The sequence below is a fragment of the Jatropha curcas genome, chromosome 1 (assembly GCF_041381405.1).
Source record: "Jatropha curcas cultivar XTBG-Jc1 chromosome 1, XTBG_Jcur_1.0, whole genome shotgun sequence".
In the NCBI taxonomy this organism is placed as follows: domain Eukaryota; kingdom Viridiplantae; phylum Streptophyta; class Magnoliopsida; order Malpighiales; family Euphorbiaceae; genus Jatropha; species Jatropha curcas.
Genome location: NC_143151.1, coordinates 6,011,830 through 6,034,767, shown reverse-complemented (window position 1 = coordinate 6,034,767; position 22,938 = coordinate 6,011,830). Strand labels below are relative to the sequence as shown.

At 35.3% G+C, this 22,938-nt stretch overlaps 1 protein-coding gene and 2 long non-coding RNA genes across 4 annotated transcripts; 2 read left to right on the top strand and 1 right to left on the bottom strand.

Moving 5' to 3' along the window:
• The first annotated feature begins 7 nt into the window (after positions 1–7).
• On the top strand, positions 8–1,791 carry LOC149498882 (uncharacterized). 2 transcript variants are annotated; one of them, XR_016318492.1, is made up of 3 exons: positions 8–222; positions 689–771; positions 1,601–1,791. It is a non-coding gene; the product is annotated as an uncharacterized LOC149498882 (long non-coding RNA). The 2 variants fall into 2 exon arrangements; XR_016318491.1 differs by having other exon boundaries at positions 1,598–1,791.
• Positions 1,792–3,577: 1,786 nt separating this feature from the next.
• LOC149498881 (agmatine coumaroyltransferase-2-like) lies at positions 3,578–5,180 on the top strand. The gene has a single exon (XM_089725875.1). The coding sequence runs from the start codon at positions 3,613–3,615 to the stop codon at positions 4,927–4,929; it is 1,317 nt and encodes a 438-aa protein (XP_089582001.1). The 5' UTR covers positions 3,578–3,612; the 3' UTR covers positions 4,930–5,180.
• A 2,293-nt stretch (positions 5,181–7,473) lies between these two features.
• Positions 7,474–7,909, bottom strand: LOC149498880 (uncharacterized). Its single transcript, XR_016320035.1, has 3 exons — positions 7,829–7,909; positions 7,705–7,747; positions 7,474–7,594 (listed from the first exon to the last, which is right to left on the bottom strand). It is a non-coding gene; the product is annotated as an uncharacterized LOC149498880 (long non-coding RNA).
• Positions 7,910–22,938: the final 15,029 nt, after the last annotated feature.

Sequence of the window (22,938 nt, the reverse complement as noted above, 5' to 3'; positions counted from 1 at the left end):
AGCCTATTAGAGGACCGATCTCACTAAATTAACACTAGAAATGGAATCCTTGGTGAATTTTGAGTCGAGTGGTGTGATTGTTGTGAATTTCTGGGCGGTTTGATGTTTCCGGCCACCTTGCACGGCATCAACGGTGGCGGTCCGGCGAGGACTCCGAGAGGCAGAATGATCTCCTTTTCGGGCGGATCACGAAAATCAAATCCGATTTTTGATCGGTACATTGTAAGGCCTAGTTGCTTATTTTTGGTATAAATTTCAAAACTTGAATTAATTAATTAATTGAATATAAGGTTAATTGAATTAGTAAAAATTGGAGATTATGAATTTAGATATAGATAAGTGAAGTATATGAACATCGATTATAGAATCGGACTTCAAGGTAGTTAATGGATAACAAAGATTTTCGTAATATCGTTAAGTATGATTAATTACATTAATTTTGATATAAACAAATAAATAAATAAACAAGAATAGTGAATTTATATATAGTTTAATAAATTATATATTTTAGTTATGAATAATATGATCAATATTTATCATTAATAATAATAATAAATCAAATAAAGAAACACTATAGATATACATTTTAGTTTGATAAGTTAATGAACCGACGGGTAACGAAAACAAATAATGAATGTAAACTGCTTCCCAAATTAGAATTCTTATTTAGAATTTTCTTATTATATAGATACTTATAAAGTGTCGGAATGGGAAGACAAAGACTGGAAGCGCACAATAAGAAAGGCAGTCCTTTTAAGGACAACAAGAACTGTGAGTAGTGTTAGATAATTCGCCTCATCCGACTGCATTCATGCATTCACGGCTAAATGTTATCATGCATTATTGCCATATTGTGATGCACTATTTGTTGATATTAAATATTGCTTGATTATCTGTGAATGTGATATTGTTGCGCCTTGTTTGTGTGGAATTGGGATGAAGTGGGTCACCATGGGTTTGTGAGACCGTTACCGTTATATGGATCCTAATTATGATTAGCCGGGTAAATGGGAGATCGGCGCCCCCATGTGCACCTACCGTTACCGTTACCGTTACCATTACCAGGTTGGCTTCTTTATTTAGGCGCACCTGATAATTTAGATCTGATCGCAGCTCGCAGGGTGGCCTCCTGTTTTGAGTGCCTGAGGATCTCTATTTGATGGAGACGACCAAGTTGCCTCCTGTTGGTATATATATATATATATATATATATATATATAAAGAGAAAAAGAAAAGAGAGAGATTGGCAAAATAATGAGAGGACCTGTCGTGTGAGGATTATACCGGCCAGCCAGAATGGGAGATTGGCTCCCTGGTGCACATGTGAGTGATGGGCCATGTGTGAGGACGGCTCATCGGGTTTAGGTGACTCCATTGACTAATTTCCACGTGATATGATTATATGAAGGTGATAATAATTGTGATTGCTGTTGTATTGCCATTTGTGTGAAACTGCATGATCAAATAACTAAACGGGTGAACACATAGAAACAATATATATATATGTTAGCATTTGTGTGATTGTGTGGGGTGAGAGGGTTATCTAATCCTACTCACTGAGTTTAGTACTCACCCCCCCTCCAATCTCCCCTGGTAGTAGATGGAAAGAAGAATCCTGGAGTCCAATCGAACGAACGAGATACGGGTCGATAGGAGTAATAATCATTGTATTGAATACGTAAATGCAAAGGTTAGTGAATTATGGAGTAGAGTTTCGCAATTGTATTCTAACTTGGTTGTAAATGAATAAATTGAGTATAGACATTTATTATATGAATTGTACTTTGGATATATTTGTGAAATAAATTATTGGGCCTGAATCCACAATTGTGAATAGAATGCGAGTTTTTAGATAATACAGGCTTACTACGGGTTTCGGGGGCTTTAAACCCACCCAGGTCCTAGTGCCGGTCCGGTCTATGGAAATGGTCGTGACAAAATATATGTATATATATATATATATTAGATATATCTAATATCTCAAAATTATTTTGATTTAAATCTAATATATCTAAATTTAAATGTAATATATCTAATATATCTTTTCAACTAATATATTTAAATCTAATATAGATTTAAATATATCTAATATTTTGATATATATATATAATATATATATATATTATATATATATATTATATATATATATATATAAAATCATGTGTATATTGATTAGATTTATTCATAAATATTAATTAATATTAATTAATTAAATTTTAGAAATTTCTAAGATATTTATTATTTTATTAGTCAAAGTTATTAATTTTTTAATATATCATATTAATTAAATCAATTAATTAAAGTGGATAATTATATTATTTTGATTATTTTAGATAAATCATGTTGATTAAATTAATTAATTGAAATGAATAATCATATTAATTAAAAATTTTTAGATAATCCATATTAATTAATTAAAATATCTAATCATTTTAATTTAATTTTTTTAGATAAATCAAATTTCAAATATTATATATTTAAATTAAAATATTTTAATTGGCGATGACTAAGAATATTATAGAATATATAAAATTTTACTAAAAATATTAAAAAAATTTCATTATTCCATATTCCCGTATTTATATATGTTATCGATTATAGATATAGCTAGCTTAACTAAACATAAGAATAACCAAATACAACAAACGATGGATGTGAAAATACTGAGTACAAACACCATAAACCAATTTTTGAAGGCAATGATATCCCTCCTCCAACCTCACGCTACATTCTTCTATCTATGTTCGATAAAGTTACATACAAAAATTTTGAGCCAATTTTTGATCATGACTAATATTTGTATCTAATATTAAAAATGAAAAATATATTGCAAATATCAAAATTTAATAAAAAAAGAGGAACGTTACTAAGGATTAATATTTGAATTCAAATAGAAATCATGTATATGAACTACAAGTGCAAAGCAAGTTCGTTAACTAAATGCATATATATTGGGTTTCCCTTAGATATATACCATTTATTAAGAAATCTAGTTTTACATATTAAAAGGAAAATTCTTATCTCTTCACCAAACCACAAATGGAAGTTTATAGTTACAACGTAATGAACCAATAAGTATGTCAAGATATCTTTCAAAAAAGAAAAAAATTTAAATATGGTATGTCAAGATATAGTTTTTTTTTTTATGATTACTATTGCCATATATGGCATGTACGTTTTAAATTCATTCGTTGTATAAAACCACCTACTTTGGATTGACTCAAATTGGATTGCAAATGACAAAATTGACATTGCTTAATCTTGCATTATATAACCCAAATATCCAAATTAATGAGTTCAAATAATTTTTATCTAAAAAAGAAACCTTCTTTTGCTATAAGAATCTAGGTTTTACCCTTTAAAAAAAAAAATCTCGGTTTTAAGCATATCGGTAACATAGCTTTATAATTTTTTAAACACCACAATGTTTAGCATTTAGCTTTTATTATTATTTTTTTGACCCATGACCTAAAAATAACAAGTATATAGGTAATGGGCAATATGGGGAATGCCTTCAGTTTCATTTCCTATATATAGGGCCTCGCCTAATCCTTCTCCAAACAAATCTTCTTCTCTCTTACATACAGCTAGCTTAACTAAGCATTAATCACCATGGATGTGAAAATAATGAGTACAAAACCTGTTAAGCCAATTTTTGAAGGCAATGATATCCCTCCTTCAACCTCACAGTACATTCCTCTGAGTGTGTTTGATAAATTCACATACAACACCCACATGGCTGTCATTTTTGCTTATCGTCCACCTACACCATCAAATGCAACCTTTGAGCATGGCCTCCAAATCGTTTTATCAAAATATAGAGTGTTGGCAGGAAGATTTGGAGAAGACGAAAATGGTGACCCTGTTATTTTTCTTAATGACAAAGGAGTGAAGCTAGTTGAGGCATCTGTCGATGGCAATCTCGATCAGTTCATGCCATTACATTCATCTCCAGAATTACTTGGTCTTCACCCTACCACGAAAGGTGTAGAGGAGCTATTGCAAATTCAACTCACAAGGTTCAATTGTGGTTCATTAATTATTGGCTACACATCCCATCACAAGATAACTGATGCACAATCTGGTTGCAATTTTTTTGCCTGGGGAAAGGCTACTAGAGGACTTGATATAGATCCTCTTCCTATTCTTGATGGAACCTTTTTCGTTCCTAGAAATCCTCCGATTATCGAGTTCGAACACAGAGGATTTGAATTTGAAAGTAAGAAGCTGGTTAAGGCTTTTCACAACGATAATAATGACCTTGTAGATGACATTGTTATCCATAAAGTTCATTTCACAATGGATTTTCTTTCCAAGCTCAAAGCCAAAGTTTCAGAAAACAATAATAATCTCAAGCCCTATACTACTTTTGAGAGCTTGGTTGCTCATCTATGGAGAGTGATAACAAAGTCTCGAGGAGTCAATGGGTTTAAAACAACCCGTGTGAAAATTTCAATCAATGGTCGCAGACGAATGAATCCAAGAGTGCCTGATGAGTACTATGGCAATCTGGTGCTATGGGCATTTCCAAGTTCTAGGGTTAAAGACCTACTAGATGAGCCATTAGCTTATGCAGCCAAGCTCATTCATGACGCCATTGCAAATATAAACGATAACTATTTTAAGTCATTCATAGACTTCGCTAGCTGCAAGGAGATGATCAAAGAGGAAGAGCTAGTTTCAACTGCGGATATAGATAAATCTACTTTATACCCTGATTTGGAAGTTGATAGTTGGGTGAGGTTCCCATTTTATGAGCTTGATTTTGGAGGAGGAAGCCCTTATCTATTTATGCCTTCTTATTATCCACTTGAGGGAATGTTTTTTCTTCAACCTTCCTTCATTGGTGGTGGAAGCATAGATACATTTGTACCTCTTTTCCGGGACAACTTGGAAACCTTCAAAAAAATTGTCTATTCCATTGACTAGTTAATTAAGGTTGTGTATGCTACAAAAGGTTTTGTGGAAGTTTTTAGTGGACTTTTTTCTTTGAAGGGATTGTAATTCTCAAAATCTACAAATCACAAATTGAAGTTTAAAGCAAAAATGGTATATGTATCCTACTTATTACTTAGAGCATCTCCAATGCTAATGTGAATTGTGAGTGATTTGTCAAATAAAATAGAAGGTGTGAATGGTGATGTATTTGAATGTTTATTATAGAAATTGAATTTTTAAAATCTCTCTCTAATGTATTAGTTTTGAATTCTCTTCCATCTTCTTTTTACTGTTCTTTTCCAAGCCCACAAATTTTCACATTGCCTAGAGACTCTCTAAAAATATAGAAGGTATGGTAGACAATATTTTTTTATTTTTTGATACTCAGTTTGCCATATTAAATAGACATTAACGTTGAAAAGTATTTTTTAAAAAATCTTTCCATTTTTTTAAAAATCTTTTCATTTTTCTAATGTGGCAATTAATAAGAGTAATTCACGTTAGCATAGGAGATGCTCTTCCTTTATGTGTCTTCACATGTTGTTTAAGATTTTTGCATAATAATTAAAGAAATAACTAAACCATTTAAATCATAAAAAAATTTAATCAAATTAGTTTTATATTATCAGATTACTCTAATTTTAATAATTCTTTCTATTAGTTTACAATGAAAATTAAGATATACAGAAAAGAGAGAGCAATTTACAAAATGTGTGAAAAAAAGTTACCTAAATGGTGTGGTCTTGAAAATATCACTACAAAAAAAACGCCATTTTGCGACCGACCAATCGATCGCAAAATGGCAAATATCGGTCGCTAATTTGATTTAGCGACCGATTTGCGACCGACGATCGTCGATCGCAAAAATACTGGTCGCAAAATAATTTTGCGACCGATGAGACAATCGGTCGCAAATTAGATACCGATAAAATCGGTCGCAAAATTGAATAATCGGTCGCAATTTTTGGTCGTGGTTTAATTGGAAATTCAGTCGCAAATTTGGTCGCAGAATATCGGTCGCAATTTTTTTCAATCGGTCGCAAATCGGTCGCAAATTATAAATTCATAATTTTTACTTTGGTATCAAATCGATCGCAAATCGGTCGCAAAAATGGAAAAAAAAATTTAAAAAATAAAATATTATTTTGAAACCAAAATTTTTCTGCACCTGTGAAAGTTGACATAAATGCATATATATCACACAACCTATTCAAGAACAGTATAAAAATGTAACTTTTATTGTTCTGAACAAATTAAAATATGAAAATACAAATGAAAAAATAAAAATGTCCAAAATCAAATCTATATATGCTGCTGCTCATCTGCAGGATCCGATGTCAGATCTCCCGATGTCGGATCGCCGGGAGGAGTACCTGCTGGATGTGATGTAGCGCCAGGAGGTGTGACCAAGGTATCATTTGCAGCATCGGGATCAGGAGCCGATAGTGGCTGCTGCTGAGACGTCGAAACATGTCGGTCTGTAGCAGGCGCAAGATCAGAGGGAGAAGTACCAGCACGGTGCTCACCGGACAGCCGCATCACATGCGCTCTAAGCTCTGCAATCTGTCTCTGTTGATCAGCAAGCTGAGCCCGTATATCATCATCACAGTGCGAGTCACTGTGCTCCGGCTGTCGTGCTGCGCTGGCTGTAGAAGCATGAGCTGCTGAGCCAGTGTAAAACTGTGATGCCTGAGACCCGATGCCGTATACCTTCCTCTTCTTCTCGCCCCCTACAGCCTCGAGATAAAACGCTACCTCGTCAATTCTTGACTCAGCTTCGGATTCATCGATCTGAGAAGTAACAATATGCTCCCGAGCTGTAGTATAGTTCTCCTGAAAACAAAAAATTAATTAATCAATGCAATTGCAAGCTTTACTATATTCAACTTTATACATCTTCGCAATGATTAGAGGGTAAATGTAAATATTATTCATTGTTACTTACATTGACGCTCAGCGCACGTCTGTCGACAAAGGTATTACGATCGTGGTCCTTCGTGTGAGTGTATGTAAACACCTCCATCGGTGTGGGCTCACGACCTAATTCTTTAGCCAGTAATGAATTTTTATGCATGATATATTAATATATTAGTGTCCTTTCATTAAACATCAGTTTCTTGTAAAGGGACTAGTTCACTTACTAATAATCGAGCTGTCTCTATAGCAGATATAGATTCGCCTGTGTGTCGCGAAGGTCCTGCTCCATCACCCCAGTCTCACTGCGCCTGTTTTGTGCAAATATCTCCCACTTTCTCTTGAATGCAGGATCCTCCCAAACCTTTTGCCAGCTCTCCCATATCTCCTGAGACACGCACTGCTGCTTCTTACCGCTTCTTCTCATCCTATAGGTGAAGTCAGCGTATCGATCGGCGCATATCTTCTCCCAGGCTACTTTCAGCATAGCTGTAATGGCCTCGTCCCATATGAAATGTTTCTGCAAAAAATTAGATCACTTATAGCGTTTAAACACTAAGGATATATCTTGAATTGTAAACATTGAATGATGATATAACTTAAACCAAAGAGTACCTGGAACTCCTCCCAATAAAAGTCTCTCGCCTCTTGTGGTACGGCATCCCATGTGTATCCTTCTTTATGCAGCTGTAGCTTGATTATCTTCAAAATTTGCCTCGCTGCTCGAGAAGATGGATATATGCTGAAAAAAAAACAGAAGTGAAATATAATTACACGAAAGCATCACAGTTATGAATAAGTACAAAATATAATTACAAAATATGCCTGCAGAAAATTTGAATAAGTACTTACTGTCCCGCTACCAAACTGAGGGTGATACGTGGATCTGATGAAGCTTCAAAAGAAATGACAAATGTTATAAATTTTTAGATAATTAATATATAATTAAAATGACAGTTATGACATTTATGATTACCTTGCACAGTAGGTGACTGTGCAGCTGGTGGAGTCTGTACTGGTCCAGAAGAGGAAGGAGCAGAAGAGGAAGGAGCAAAAGGCTGTGATGGTGGCAGTACTGGACGCTGAGCAGAGGATGAAGCCCCAGACGTACCTGAAGAAGGATGTGATGGCGGCAGTACTGGTCGCTGAGCAGATGACGAAGCCCTAGACGTACCTGACGAAGGACGAGGGATCGACCCTCCTCGTCCATGGGCATTGCGTCCAGGGCCATGACCTCCACGCGAACCACTGCCGGACGCGTCAGAATCAAATGGTCTGCCTCTAGCCATCTGTACTGCAGATATCAGAACCTAGATAAAATGAATTATACAATTATATGAATTGTAGAACATGTGGTAAATATGAGTAAAGAAAGTTAATACCATTGAAATTCTTCATTAATAATATTAATTACATATACATTTATCAATTTGTAACAGTAAAATTACTCTAAGTTTTAAGTGTCTTGAATATCATCTGCTTCCTCCTCCTCTTCATCAGCTTCCTCTTCTTCATATTCGTCTTCTGAGGAACCCATGATGATTTGATCTTCTTCCTCTTCATCATCTGATGGTTCTATTTCAACATAAGATCAGCTTTCATCATCCAATCTATCTCACTACAAAAAAAACGCCATTTTGCGACCGACAAATCGGTCGCAAAATGGCAAAAATCGGTCGCTATTTATACTTTGCGACCGATTTGCGACCGACAAACGTCGGTCGCAAAATCACTGGTCGCAAATGTTAATTGCGACCGATGAGAAAATCGGTCGCAAATTAGAGACCGATAAGTCGGTCGCAAAATTGAAAAAGCGGTCGCAAATTTTGGTCGTGGTTTAATTGGAAATTCAGTCGCAACTTTGGTCGCAGAATATCGGTCGCAATTATAAATTCAAAAAATTTTTTTTTGGTATCAAATCGGTCGCAAATCGGTCGCAAAAATGAAAAAGGGAATAAAAAAATTAAATATTATTTGAAACCAAAATTTTTCTACACCTGTGAAAGTTGACATAAATGCATATATACACACACGCAATTCAAGAATAGTATAAAATGTAATTTTTATTGTTCTGAACAAATTAAAAAATGAAAATACAAATGAAAAAATAAAGGTCGGAAATCAAATCTATATATGCTGCTGCTCATCTGTAGGATCCGATGTCGGACCGACGGGAGGAGTACCTGCTGGATGTGATGTAGCGCAGGAGGGGTGAGCAAGGTATCGCCTGCAGCATCGGGATCAGGAGCCGATAGTGGTTGCTGCTGAGACGTCGAAACATGTCGGTCTGTAGCAGGCGCAGGATCAGAGGAAGAAGTACCAGCACGGTCCTCACCGGACAGCCCGCGCACATGCGCTCTAAGCTCTGCAATCTGTCTCTGCTGATCAGCAAGCTGAGCCCGTATATCATCATCATAGTGTGAGCCAGTGTGCTCCGGCTGCGGTGCTGCGCTGGCTGTAGAAGCGTGAGCTGCTGAGCCAGTGTAAAACTGTGATGCCTGAGACCCGATGCCGTTATACCTTCCTCTTCTTCTCGCCCCCTACAGCCTCGAGATAAAGCGCTACCTCGTCAATTCTTGACTCAGCTTCGGATTCATCGGTCTGAGAAGTAACAATACGCTCCCGAGCTGTAGTATAGTTCTCCTGAAAATAAAAAATTAATTAATCAATGCAATTGCAAGCTTTATTATATTGAACTTTGTACATCTTCGCAATGATTAGAGGGCAAATGTAAATATTATTCATTGTTACTTACATTGACGCTCAGCGCACGTCTGTCGACAAAGGTATTACGATCGTGGTCCTTCGTGTGAGTGTATGTAAACACCTCCATCGGTGTGGGCTCACGACCTAATTCTTTAGCCTGTAATAAATTTTTATTCATGATATATTAATATATATAATGTACTTTCATTAAACATCAGTGTATTGTAAATGGACTAGGTCACTTACTAATAATCGAGCTGTCTCTATAGCAGATATAGATCCGCCTGTGTGTCGCGAAGGTCCTGCTCCATCACCGCCAGTCTCACTGCGCCTGTTTTGTGCAATATCTCCCGCTTTCTCTTGAATGCAGGATCCTCCCAAGCCTTTTGCAGCTCTCCCATATCTCCTGAGACACGCACTGCTGCTTCTTACCACTTTTTCTCATCCTATACGTGAAGTCAGCGTATCGATCGGCGCATATCTTCTCCCAGGCTACTTTCAACATAGCTGTAATGGCCTCGTCCCATATGAAATGTTTCTGCAAAAAAATGAAATATAGCGTTTAAACACTAAGGATTTATCTTGAATTGTAAACATTGAATGATGATATAACTTAAACCAAAGAGTACCTGGAACTCCTCCCAATAAAGTCTCTCGCCTCTTGTGGTACGGCATCCCATGTGTATCCTTCTTTATGCAGCTGTAGCTTGATTATCTTCAAAATTTGCCTCGCTGCTCGAGAAGATGGATATATGCTGAAAAAAAAAAACAGAAGTGAAATATAATTACACGAAAGCATCACAGAGATGAACAAGTACAAAATATAATTACAAAATATGCCTACAGAAAATCTGAATAAGTACTTACTGTCCCGCTACCAAACTGAGGGTGATACGTGGATCTGATGAAGCTGCAAATAAATGACAAATGTTATACATTTCTAGATAATTAATATATAATTAAATGACAGTTATGACATTTATGATTACCTTGCACAGTGGGTGACTGTGCAGCTGCTGGAGTCTGTAATGGTCCAGAAACGGGGGTAGAAGAGGAAGGAGCAGAAGAGGAAGGAGCAGAAGGCTGTGATGGCGGCAGTACTGGACGCTGAGCAGAGGATGAAGCCCCAGACGTACCTGAAGAAGGATGTGATGGCGGCAGTACCCGGTCGCTGAGCAGATGACGAAGCCCCAGACGTACCTGACGAAGGACGAGGGATCGACCCTACTCGTCCACGGGCACTGCGTCCAGGTACACGACCTCCACGCGAACCACTGCCGGACGCGTCAGAATCAAACGCTCTGCCTCTAGCCATCTATACTGCAGATATCAGAACCTAGATAAAATGAATTTATACAATTATATGAATTGTAGAACATGTGGTAAATACGAGTAAACAAAGTGAATACCATTGAAATTCTTCATTAATAATATTAATTGCATATACATTTATCAATTTCTAACAGTAAAATTGCTCTAAGTTTTAAGTGTCTTCAATATCATCTGCTTCCTCCTCCTCTTCATCAGCTTCCTCTTCTTCATATTCGTCTTCTGAGGTACCCATGATGATTTGATCTTCTTCCTCTTCATCATCTGATGCTCCTATTTCAACATAAGATCGGCTTTCATCATCCAACCTATCTGTTAAATCTTCAACAACTTGCATCGGTTGCGTTTCAACCCTAACTTCTTGAAATGCCTCCGATACTGCGAGTGAAGAAGACTGTTTCGTTTCAAGTGCATGAACAACTGATCTAGCCTTGATTTTACACACTGCCATCCAATCGCATCTATCTCGTTTAAACGATGGATATGGGACATAGTACACTTGTGCAGCTTGCATGCCAAAACAAACGGTTCATACTTTGTATATCTTCTTCTTTGATTAATATCAACCAGATTATACTTAGGATGAACCTTCGTGCCAATGTTTGGCGTAGGATCAAACCATTCACATTTGAATAAGATTGTGCACTTCATTGGTAGGCCTGGATATTCTAACTCCAAAACCTCAACCAATTTCCCATAAAAATCGTTTGACACGTCACTGTAGTTTGATCCCTTTATGCACACACCGCTGTTCATGTCTTTTCTGCTTCTCCCATAACCCTCAGTGTGAAACTTGTAACCGTTTACAAAGTAGCCAGAGTAGGCATTAGCAACCGGTAATGGCCCCTTTGCCAGATCCGTAATAAATCTGTTACGAATATCGCTTCCCGAGCTTCGAGCCTATGGGAAATAGTAATGACATGAGTCAAATTTAATAAATGTACATTCCGTGTTGTGTACATTGAAAGTAACTTACATAATATTTGAACCATTCTGCAAATTCCGTGTCCCAGCTTTGCATCAACTGCAGTATCAGTCAAATTGAGATTTTGAAGCCGCAGAAGATTGATATATTCCCTATTATGAACGAACCATATTAGCATAAGTATACTTAACAACGGCCAACATCAAGTCTAGAATGTTTACATTATTTATACTTACTGTACATATGGTGTGATCTCTTCGCAATTCAATAAAATATAGGTTTGAGCCGCTTGTATCTGCATCAGTCAATCGTCTATTTTTTGATTTACCAATCGTACGCCCAGGGTAGGTGAAAATTTTTAGATTTCCTTCAACTCAGATTGAACGCGATCTCCTCCGTCATCGTTACGTGGCACTCTCCGATGCTTGGGTGAAAACATGTTGGTCAACAGTAGTGCGAACAGAATGTGGAAGCTTCTTCAACCAAATATGCATTGCAAATGGATCCCTCGACCTTTGCCTTATTGCGCACATTCTTTTTAATTTTCTGCAGGTGTCTGTGATTGTACAATGCCAATATGTAAGTATAAGTTCAAATAAATGATGTAATCATTAGAATGAGATGTTAGTGAATCACCTCTCAAATGGATACATCCATCGATATTGTACGGTCCTGCTAAACGACATTCATAGGGCAAATGAACCGGCAGATGTTTCCATAGAATCAAAGAAGCCGGGTGAAAAATTCGCTCCAACTTGCACATCACAATTGGGATTTCTCGCGCTAATTGGTCCATATCATCGCATCGGATAACAGTCATCGTCAATTCCTTGAAAAACAGACTCAATTATGTCATTGCTTCCCAAATTTTTCCTGGTAATAATTCTCGGAATGCCACAGGAATCAATCTTTGCATGAAAACATGGCAGTCATGGCTTTTCATGCCAAACAATCTGTACTTCCTCATGTCCACACATCTACCCATATTTGAACAGTAGCCATCTGGAAACCTTAATGATCGTAACCATTCGCACAATAATTGCCTTTGGGGTTTATCTAAACAATAACATGCCTTCGGAAACTTACCAGTAAGTACAGTTTGCTCGAGTTCTGGTCGACGACAAATTTCCTTCATGTCCGCTCTTGCTTTTGCATTATCCTTGGTTTTCCCTTCAATGTTCATGACAGTGTTGAACAGATTTTCAAACACATTTTTTTCTATGTGCATGACATCAAGGTTATGACGAATAAGAAGTGAACTCCAGTATGGCAAAATCCCAGAAGATGCTTCGCTTTTTCCACCCGCTATTCCTGCCAATTATTTTATTTACCTCATCTGCACCCAACTCAGTAACTTTCATAAGCCCCAAATCTTCAATTTCTTGTAATATTTCTGCTCCAGACTTCACAGGTGGAGGGGGTTCAACAATAGTCGTGTTCTTTCTAAAGCATTGTCGATTTCTCCTCCAAGGGTGAGATTCTGGTAAGAATTTGCGATGACAATCAAACCAACATTGTTTACCTCCATTCTTTAGTGTAAATGCATTAGTGTTTTCCATGCAATGAGGACAAGCCAATTTGCCAGCGGTACTCCACCCAGATAACATTCCAAATGCTGGAAAATCACTGATGGTCCAAAGCAAAGCAGCTCGCATTATGAAATTCTGATTGGTCGAAATATCGAATGTTTGAACCCCATATTCCCATAAATAATTAAGTTCGGCCATCAAAGGCTGCAGAAACACATCAATTTTATGTTTTGGATTAGTAGGCCCAGGAACAATAACACACAAAAACATATATCATCTTTCATACACATTGTCGGTGGTAGATTATATGGTGTGACAATGATAGGCCATGATGAATATTGTTGTCCTGATTGGCCAAACGGCTGAAACCCATCAGTACAAAGCCCCAATCTCACGTTTCTTATTTCAGCAGCAAACAGAGGATGAATGTTATCAAAATGTTTCCACGCTTCAGAGTCTGACGGATGACTCATTATACCATCCTCATATTCATGCAAGCATGCCATGTCATGTGTTCAGCTGTCGCCTTTGATGCATATAACCTTTGAAGGCGAGGAACAAGAGGGAAATAATACATCTTCTTGAAAGCCTTCTCCCTTTGTACTCTACCAGTCCCTTGACCGCGCCGTTGATATCTTGGAAGATTACAAACTTGCATTCTCTGAATTCCGAGTCAACACCCCAGAATATCATACAATTATTACGGCAGCAATCAATCTTTTCTACCGGTAGTCCCAATCCCCGAACTAATTTTTTTTGTCTGATAAAAATTATCAACCATTGAATGGCCTTCAGGCAACATTTCTTTTGCTAACTGAACAAAATCATCGTAACACCTTTCTGAAAATGGTGCTCTGCTTTCATGTGTAGTAATCGTGCAACAACAGACAGAACTGAATGATTCTTGCATCCAGGCCACAGTTCAATGTTAGCTGCACTTAGCATGTCAAACAATTGTTGTGCTGCTACATTTGGCGATTCCTCCCATATTATCCCAATCAAATTGTACTCTACTCGCATCGATTACCATATCATTGCATTGATTACCATACAGAAATTGATAAGGCTGAACTTCTAAACTTACCGGAATGGAGTGGCCTGACCCACTGGCAACTCGAGCTTCCACCATGATGTATCCATTCGTAATAATTTTCCACGAAACCCATTTTTGCACAAATGAAGTTTCACTGTATCGATGTCTAAGAAGGCTCGATTTCGACACTTCTTGTGATTACATGGACACCTCAACTTATTCCCATCCATAAAACTGGGATTACCAACTGCAAACTGTATAAACGCCTCCAATCCGTGCAGGAACTCTTGTCTTAATCCCATTGACCTCGAACCTCAGTACATCCAATCTCGATTATTTTGCATTTTTGTTACCTAATTAACAATGTGTTTATCAAGGGTAAATTATATGTAATTGCATTAGTCTAATCTAGCCTTAAAACATGCCACTAATGTAATGTTCAAGTTACACTTATAACTAACTAAGGTTATTTCTATAATAAGGGGGAAACTATAGATAAATGTAAAATAACTAAGTTCATTTATCAATACAAAGGTTATATATATATATATATATATATATATATATAAAGGTAAGTGTACTATTCTACATATTGAATTTATTGAAAAAAATTCGGCAGCATTTCGGCACAACACTATCAAATCTCAAATAGAAAGACACTTCAATAAACACTTCTATAACATATCAACATTCTCCAAAGGCAAAATGGCCACTACTAGGCCTCCAATCCAAACTCATCATTAACAGGACTTGCTCAAACAACAATTATCACAACAAAGTTGCATGTTAGGATAAAAAACTACAGCACTCATTACAATTATCACAACCCTGATTCAAATTCAATTTCAATTAACCTAAAACGCAAAATTCAATTCTAGTGAGGGTTTCTTTTTAATTTTAACTTAGGCAGTAGTGGAGCAAGTACATGTTGATAATTACTATAACTAAACAACGCGTATTTATAAAAGCCCATAATTCTTTGGGCCCTTTAAACCATCGCCTTATTAAATTGGGCCCCAATGAGCCCACCTCTATCTTTTCTTGTTAACTAGCCGTTTAACTTTTTCTTTTTTATTTAACTTATAATGTTAAAATTATTTTATAAAATATTTTAATTGAAATATAATGAAAGCATTTTCAAACAAGTTGTCGTATCCATTAGAAACGGTGGAAATTATTAAAAAATAAATTAACAAAACACCACTTTTGTCAATGCAACTGTAACAACAATGACAAGTAAGTTTATTATTGAGAATGACAAATAAATTATATATATATTTGTTGTGTTCAACGTATTTTTATCTTATATTTGACGTAAGATGGTTAGACTTGCGAAATAATTTCTGAAAGTGACATAATTATTAAATAAGAGTTGGTGCCACATTATTTCATAATTTAACAATTATTAAAAATTAATAATAAAAAATATTTATCATATTGATGTAAATATGCTAATAGAATCCCCCAAAAATCAATACTTTCCTCATCCAGGTAACCAATTACGTTTGGGAATCTTTTGTTGTTTGTTTATTACTATAATTTTATATTTCTATAATTAATTAATTTTATTTAAATATTTTAAAGAATTCTTTTTTAATGTTATTTGGAATCTTTGTACGTATGATTTTTTACCAACTCCATCCCTCTATTATTGATGGTTTATTCTAATTTCATAGATAAATTATTCATGTATAATTATTGATATAATTATATATATATTTTTAATAAATTTAAATGAATGCCGATTTAAATTTGTATTTTTAATTTAAATAATTTACTTATATGTTTTCATTAAATAACAAAAGATGATATTATATGATCATTACTTAAATATGATCATTTTTCTGCCAAATAAATTGAAATATTTATTATTGTAATTAAATTATTTTAATTCAACTGACATAATTATTTTTTTTTTTTTCATTTTGAAATTCTCATATATTCAATTCAAATCCTTATTAATTTTTTTTATAATTACAGGACATATATAAAGATTTAATGATAATGCAATTAATCTTAATGAAATGAAATTATATTTTATTTTATTAGTTAATCTTATCATTATAAATCCATTATTTGATTAATGTTATTAATTATAATAAACAGTCACAGTAACAATAATAATAAATCGAAATAATAATATTAACAATAATAATAAATTGAAAAATAATAACAGTAACAACATTAACAATATTAACAATATTAATAATATTAACAATAATAACAGTAACAATAATAATAAATTGAAAAAAAACACAAAAATTGAAAAAAAAATTTCGAAAAAAATAATAACAGTAACAACATTAACAATATTAACAATATTAATAATATTAACAGTAATAACAGTAACAATAATAATAAATTGAAAAAAACACAAAAATCGCAAAAAAAAAAAAAAATTGGAAAAAAATAAAATGGTCACCGGCTTACCTCAAATGCTGTCCAAACGGTGGCGAACGCCGTAGAGGAGTGACTGGAGTGTCGGTGGCGGCGTCACAGTGGCTGGAGCGTTTTCAGGAGGGCTGGAGGCGCGCTGCGGACGGAGGAGAAGAGAGGAGAGGAGAAGGAGAAGAGAGAAAGAAGAAAAAAGGAAAAGAAGAGGGCGCGTTTAAAGCCCTAATATTTGCGACCGACGAATCGGTCGCAAATGTCATTTAAATCGGTCGCAAATTTTAATTGTCCGACGTCGTTTTAATATGCACCAAAATTGCGACCCGATCTGCGACTGAAATATGCGGTCGCAAAAAATCGGTCGCAATTTTATCTCATTTCGGTCTCAGATTGTGTCCCTTTTTTTGACGCGCCCATTTTTGCGACAGAAACAAAGTTGGTCGCAAAGCGGTCGCAAAAATCGGTCGCAAATCCGCAGTAATTCAGTCGCAAACTGAAAGGCAATCCCGCGCGAGTTTTCCGCGCTAAAATCTGCGACTGTTTACCAATCAGTCGCAAATTGGTATCCATATTGCGACCGACTTTTGTCGGTCGCAAAAATCGGTCGCAATTTGAAGTTTTTTTTGTAGTGTCTGTTAAATCTTCAACAACTTGCATCGGTTGCGTTTCAACCCTAACTTCTTGAAATGCCTCCGATACTGCGAGTGAAGAAGATTGTTTCGTTTCAAGTGCATGAACAACTGATCTAGCCTTGATTTTACACACTGCCATCCAATCGCATCTATCTCGTTTAAACGATGGATATGGGACATAGTACACCTGTGCAGCTTGCATTGCCAAATAAAAGGTTCATACTTTGTATATCTTCTTCTTTGATTAATATCAACCAGATTATACTTAGGATGAACCTTCGTGCCAATGTTTGGCGTAGGATCAAACCATTCACATTTGAATAAGATTGTGCACTTCATTGGTAGGCCTGGATATTCTAACTCCAAAACCTCAACCAATTTCCCATAAAAATCGTTTGACACGTCACTGTAGTTTGATCCCTTTATGCACACACCGCTGTTCATTGTCTTTCTGCTTCTCCCATAACCCTCAGTGTGAAACTTGTAACCGTTTACAAAGTAGCCAGAGTAGGCATTAGCAACCGGTAATGGCCCCTTTGCCAGATCCGTAATAAATCTGTTACGAATATCGCTTTCCGAGCTTCGAGCCTATGGGAAATAGTAATGACATGAGTCAGATTTAATAAATGTACATTCCGTGTTGTGGTACATTGAAAGTAACTTACATAATATTTGAACCATTCTGCAAATTCCGTGTCCAGCTTTGCATCAACTGCAGTATCAGTCAAATTGAGATTTTGAAGCCGCAGAAGATTGATATATTTCCTATTTATCAACGAACCATATTAGCATAAGTACGATTTAACAACGGCCCACGTCAAGTTTTGAATGTTTACATTATTTATACTTACTGTACATATGGTGTGATCTCTTCGCAATTCAATAAAATATAGGTTTGAGCCGCTTATATCTCTGCATCAGTCAATCGTCTTTTTTTTGATTTACCAATCGTACGCCCAGGGTAGGTGAAAATTTTTAGATTTCCTTCAAACTCAGATTGAACGTGATCTCCTCCGTCATCGTTACGTGGCACTCTCCGATGCTTGGTGAAAACATTTTGGTCAAAGTAGTGTGAACAGAATGTTGAAGCTTCTTCCACCAAATATGCATTACAAATGGATCCCTCGACCTTTGCCTTATTGCGCACATTCTTTTTAATTTTCTGTAGGTATCTGTGATTGTACAATGCCAATATGTAAGTATAAGTACAAAAAAATGATGTAATCATTAGAATGAGATGTTAGTGAATCACCTCTCAAATGGATACATCCATCGATATTGTACCGGTCCTGCTAAACGACATTCATAGGGCAAATGAACCGGCAGATGTTCCATAGAATCAAAGAAGCCGGGTGGAAAAATTCGCTCCAACTTGCACATCACTACTGGGATTTCTCGCGCTAATTGGTCCATATCATCGCATCGGATAACAGTCATCATCAATTCCTTGAAAAGAGACTCAATTCTGTCATTGCTTCCCAAATTTTTCCTGGTAATAATTCCCGGAATGCCACAGGGATCAATCTTTGCATGAAAACATGGCAGTCATGGCTTTTCATGCCAAACAATCTGTACTTCCTCATGTCCACACATCTACCATATTTGAACAGTAGCCATCTGGAAACCTTAATGATCGTAACCATTCGCACAATAATTGCCTTTGGGGTTTATCTAAATAATAACATGCCTTCGGAAACTTACCAGTAAGTACAAATTGCTCGAGTTCTGGTCGACGACAAATTTCCTTCATGTCTGCTCTCGCTTTTGCATTATCCTTGGTTTTCCCTTCAATGTTCATGACAGTGTTGAACAGATTTTCAAACACATTTTTTTCTATGTGCATGACATCAAGGTTATGACGTATAAGAAGTGAACTCCAGTATGGCAAATCCCAGAAGATGCTTCGCTTTTTTCCACCCGCTATTCCTGCCAATTCTTGTATTTACCTCATCTGCACCTAACGCTGTAACTTTCATAAGCCCCAGATCTTCAATTTCTTGTAATATTTGTGCTCTAGACTTCACAGGTGGAGGGGGTTTAACAATAGTCGTGTTCTTTCTAAAGCATTGTCGATTTCTCCTCCAAGAGTGAGATTCTGGTAAGAATTTGCGATGACAATCAAACCAACATTGTTTACCTCCATTCTTTAGTGTAAATGCATTAGTGTTTTCCATGCAGTGAGGACAAGCCAATTTGCCAGCCGTACTCCACCCAGATAACATTCTAAAAGCTGAAAAATCACTGATGGTCCAAGCAAAGCAGCTCGCATTATGAAATTCTGATTGGTCGAAACATCGAATGTTTCAACCCCATATTCCCATAAATAATTAAGTTCAGCAATCAAAGGCTGCAGAAACACATCAATTTTCTATTTTGGATTAGTAGGCCCAGGAACAATAACACACAAAAACATATATTCATCTTTCATACACATTGACGGTGGTAGATTATACGGTGTCACAATGACAGGCCATGATGAATATTGCTGTCCTGATTGGCCAAACGGCTGAAACCCATCAGTACAAAGCCCAATCTCACGTTTCTCATATCAGCAGCAAACACAGGATGAATGTTATCAAAATGTTTCCACGCTTCAGAGTCTGACGGATGAGTCATTATACCATCCTCATATTCATGCAAAGCATGCCATGTCATGTGTTCAGCTGTCGCCTTAGATGCATATAACCTTTGAAGGCGAGGAATAAGAGGGAAATAATACATCTTCTTGAAAGCCTTCTCTTTTTGTTCTCTACTAGTCTCTTGACCCCGCCGTTGATATCTTGGAAGATTACAAAACTTGCATTCTCTGAATTCCGAGTCAACACCCCAGAATATCATACAATTATTACGACAGCAATCAATCTTTTCTACCGATAGTCCCAACCCCCGAACTAATTTTTTTGTCCGATAAAAATTATCAACCATTGAATGGCCTTCAGGCAACATTTCTTTTGCTAACTGCACAAAATCATCATAACACCTTTCTGAAAAATGGTGCTCCGCTTTCATGTGTAATAATCGTGCAACAACAGACAGAACTGAATGATTCTTGCATCCAGGCCACAGTTCACTGTTAGCTGCACTTAGCATGTCAAACAATTGTTGTGCTGCTACGTTTGACGATTCCTCCATATTATCCCATTCACATTGTACTCTACTCGCATTGATTACCATATCATTGCATTGATTACCATACAGAAATTGATAAGGCTGAACTTCTAAACTTACCGGAATGGAGTGGCCTGACCCACTGGCAACTCGAGCTTCACCATGATGTATCCATTCGTAATAATTTTCCACGAACCCATTTTTGCACAAATGAAGTTTCACTGTATCGATGTCTAAGAAGGCTCGATTTCGACACTTCTTGTGATTCCATGGACACCTCAACTTATTACCATCCATAAAACTGGGATTACCAACTGCAAACTGTATAAACGCCTCCAATCCTTGCAGGAACTCTTGTCTTAATATCCCATTGACCTCGAATCTCCAGTACATCCAATCTCGATTATTTTGCATTTTTTTTACCTAATTAACAATGTGTTTATAAAGGGCCGTGTCATGTAATTGCATTAGTCTAAACCATCCTTAAAACATGCACCTAATGTAATGTTCAATTTACAACACTTATAAGTAACTAAGGTTATTTCTATAATAAGGGTAACTATATATAAATGTAAAATCACTAAGTTCATTTATTGAATACAAAGACTACTGTAATAAAGGTAAGTGTACTATTCTACATATTGAATTTTTGGGAAAAAAATTCGGCAGCATTTCGGCACAACACAATCAAATCTCAAATACAAAAACAAATCAATAAACACTTCTATATCATACCAACATTCTCCAAAGGCAAAATGGCCACTACTAGGCCTCCAATCCAAACTCATCATTCATTTAAGTCAAAAACATATTTAAGAAAAATAACGACAATAATATAAAATAAAGAAAAACACAGCCAAAACTTCTCAAGAAAGAGTTGCCAATAATTAAGAACATGTAATAACCTAAACACACAAAAAATTATTTATATACATTCCAATTATTCTTCAAAAAAAAAAAAATTGGAGCAATTAGTTTTTGTACTTGTTATTATTTTTGTTCAGTACTTTCACAGAGTTAGTTTTTATGCATCAACTACGTATACGCTGATCTTAAGATATTTACAATTAGTTTTTGTAGTTTGGAGCATATATTGAAAACTGAAAACTCTTAAGTACACATCGCATTTGCATATTTCTTTTATATTTCTTTTTCGATTAACTTGAATAAAATGTAAAATATTATATAATAAAAAGAAAATTGCTTTCATTTTCAATCCCATAATATTTATATTCTGTATATTTGAAATGACACTTGCTTTGAAACTTTGAAACTTTTCCGAAGTGGTTGCGGACTTTGAAATGGTCTACTAAAGTAGCTATCAAAGTTTGATTAAATTTTTTTAATAATTTAATTATTTCGGTTCAATTTTAAACTTTGATGAATTTGTGAAAGGTATTTTATAAGTTATTAAAAATTCGATCACTTATTAGATTTGAGAAATTTTGATGGATAAAATGAGTTTATTTTTTTATACATTCAACAATTTTTTTAGTAAATAAATGTTGAAATAAGAAAAACTACTAAATGTTAATTTCACATTTTTCATTAAAAGTCCTAACAAAAAATATATATAATAAATCAACCACAATATATTTAGAACCTTTAAAATATTATTTTTCTCTCCTAATAACAACTGTAAAATCATTCTACTATATATTTACAATAGTTTTATATGTATTGATTACTAGATTTTATATTAATAAAATAGAACTTTAAAGCAAAAAGAAAATGCAATTTTTAATGAATAAAATGTTTTTTTAGAAAAGATAAATAAAAATAGAGATTGAATAAGGAAAAAAAATTTGGCGTTCTCACTAATCACATTCAATTTTGTTGCTAAATTTCATTATCATCCATCGGTAAAATTGCAGAAATTAATGTAATTTGAAAATTAAAATTTTTATCGCTCGATATCACTCGAATGTATCTCCAAATGTCGTTCTTCCTAAATATTAATGGCGCGTTCTATTCTATTCGTTTCAATTTAGTCAAATTTGTATGATAAAATGATATTTATCTATTTGCTTGGATATTAAGGGTTATTAATTTTATATATAGCAACAATTTTTAAATTTTTTTTCGTTTTTTAAATAAAATATGTAACAATATATAATTACGGCTTTTTGTTGACTGAAACTCTCAATTTTTAATTTATTTAAGTTGCATATATATATGTTAAATTAAAATAAAAAATAACAACAACAACATTAACAATAATACTAATAATAATAATAACAAGTGCATTCACAATAATAATAATAATAATGCAACCTGCAGAGCAGAGGTATTAATGTTGATGTTTCCTGTCCTTTTTGCTCATTTCCAGAAACAAGCGATCATGTTCTGCTCCACTGTATCAAAGCTCGAGGTTGCTGGAATTTGGTCTTAATTTTCTCACTTTTGCAGGGAGAAACTCTCATTGATAAATTC

Bases quoted from the DNA above. Each gene is read 5' to 3' on its own strand.
- LOC149498881 (XM_089725875.1), top strand. From the start codon at position 3,613: ATGGATGTGAAAATAATGAGTACAAAACCTGTTAAGCCAATTTTTGAA.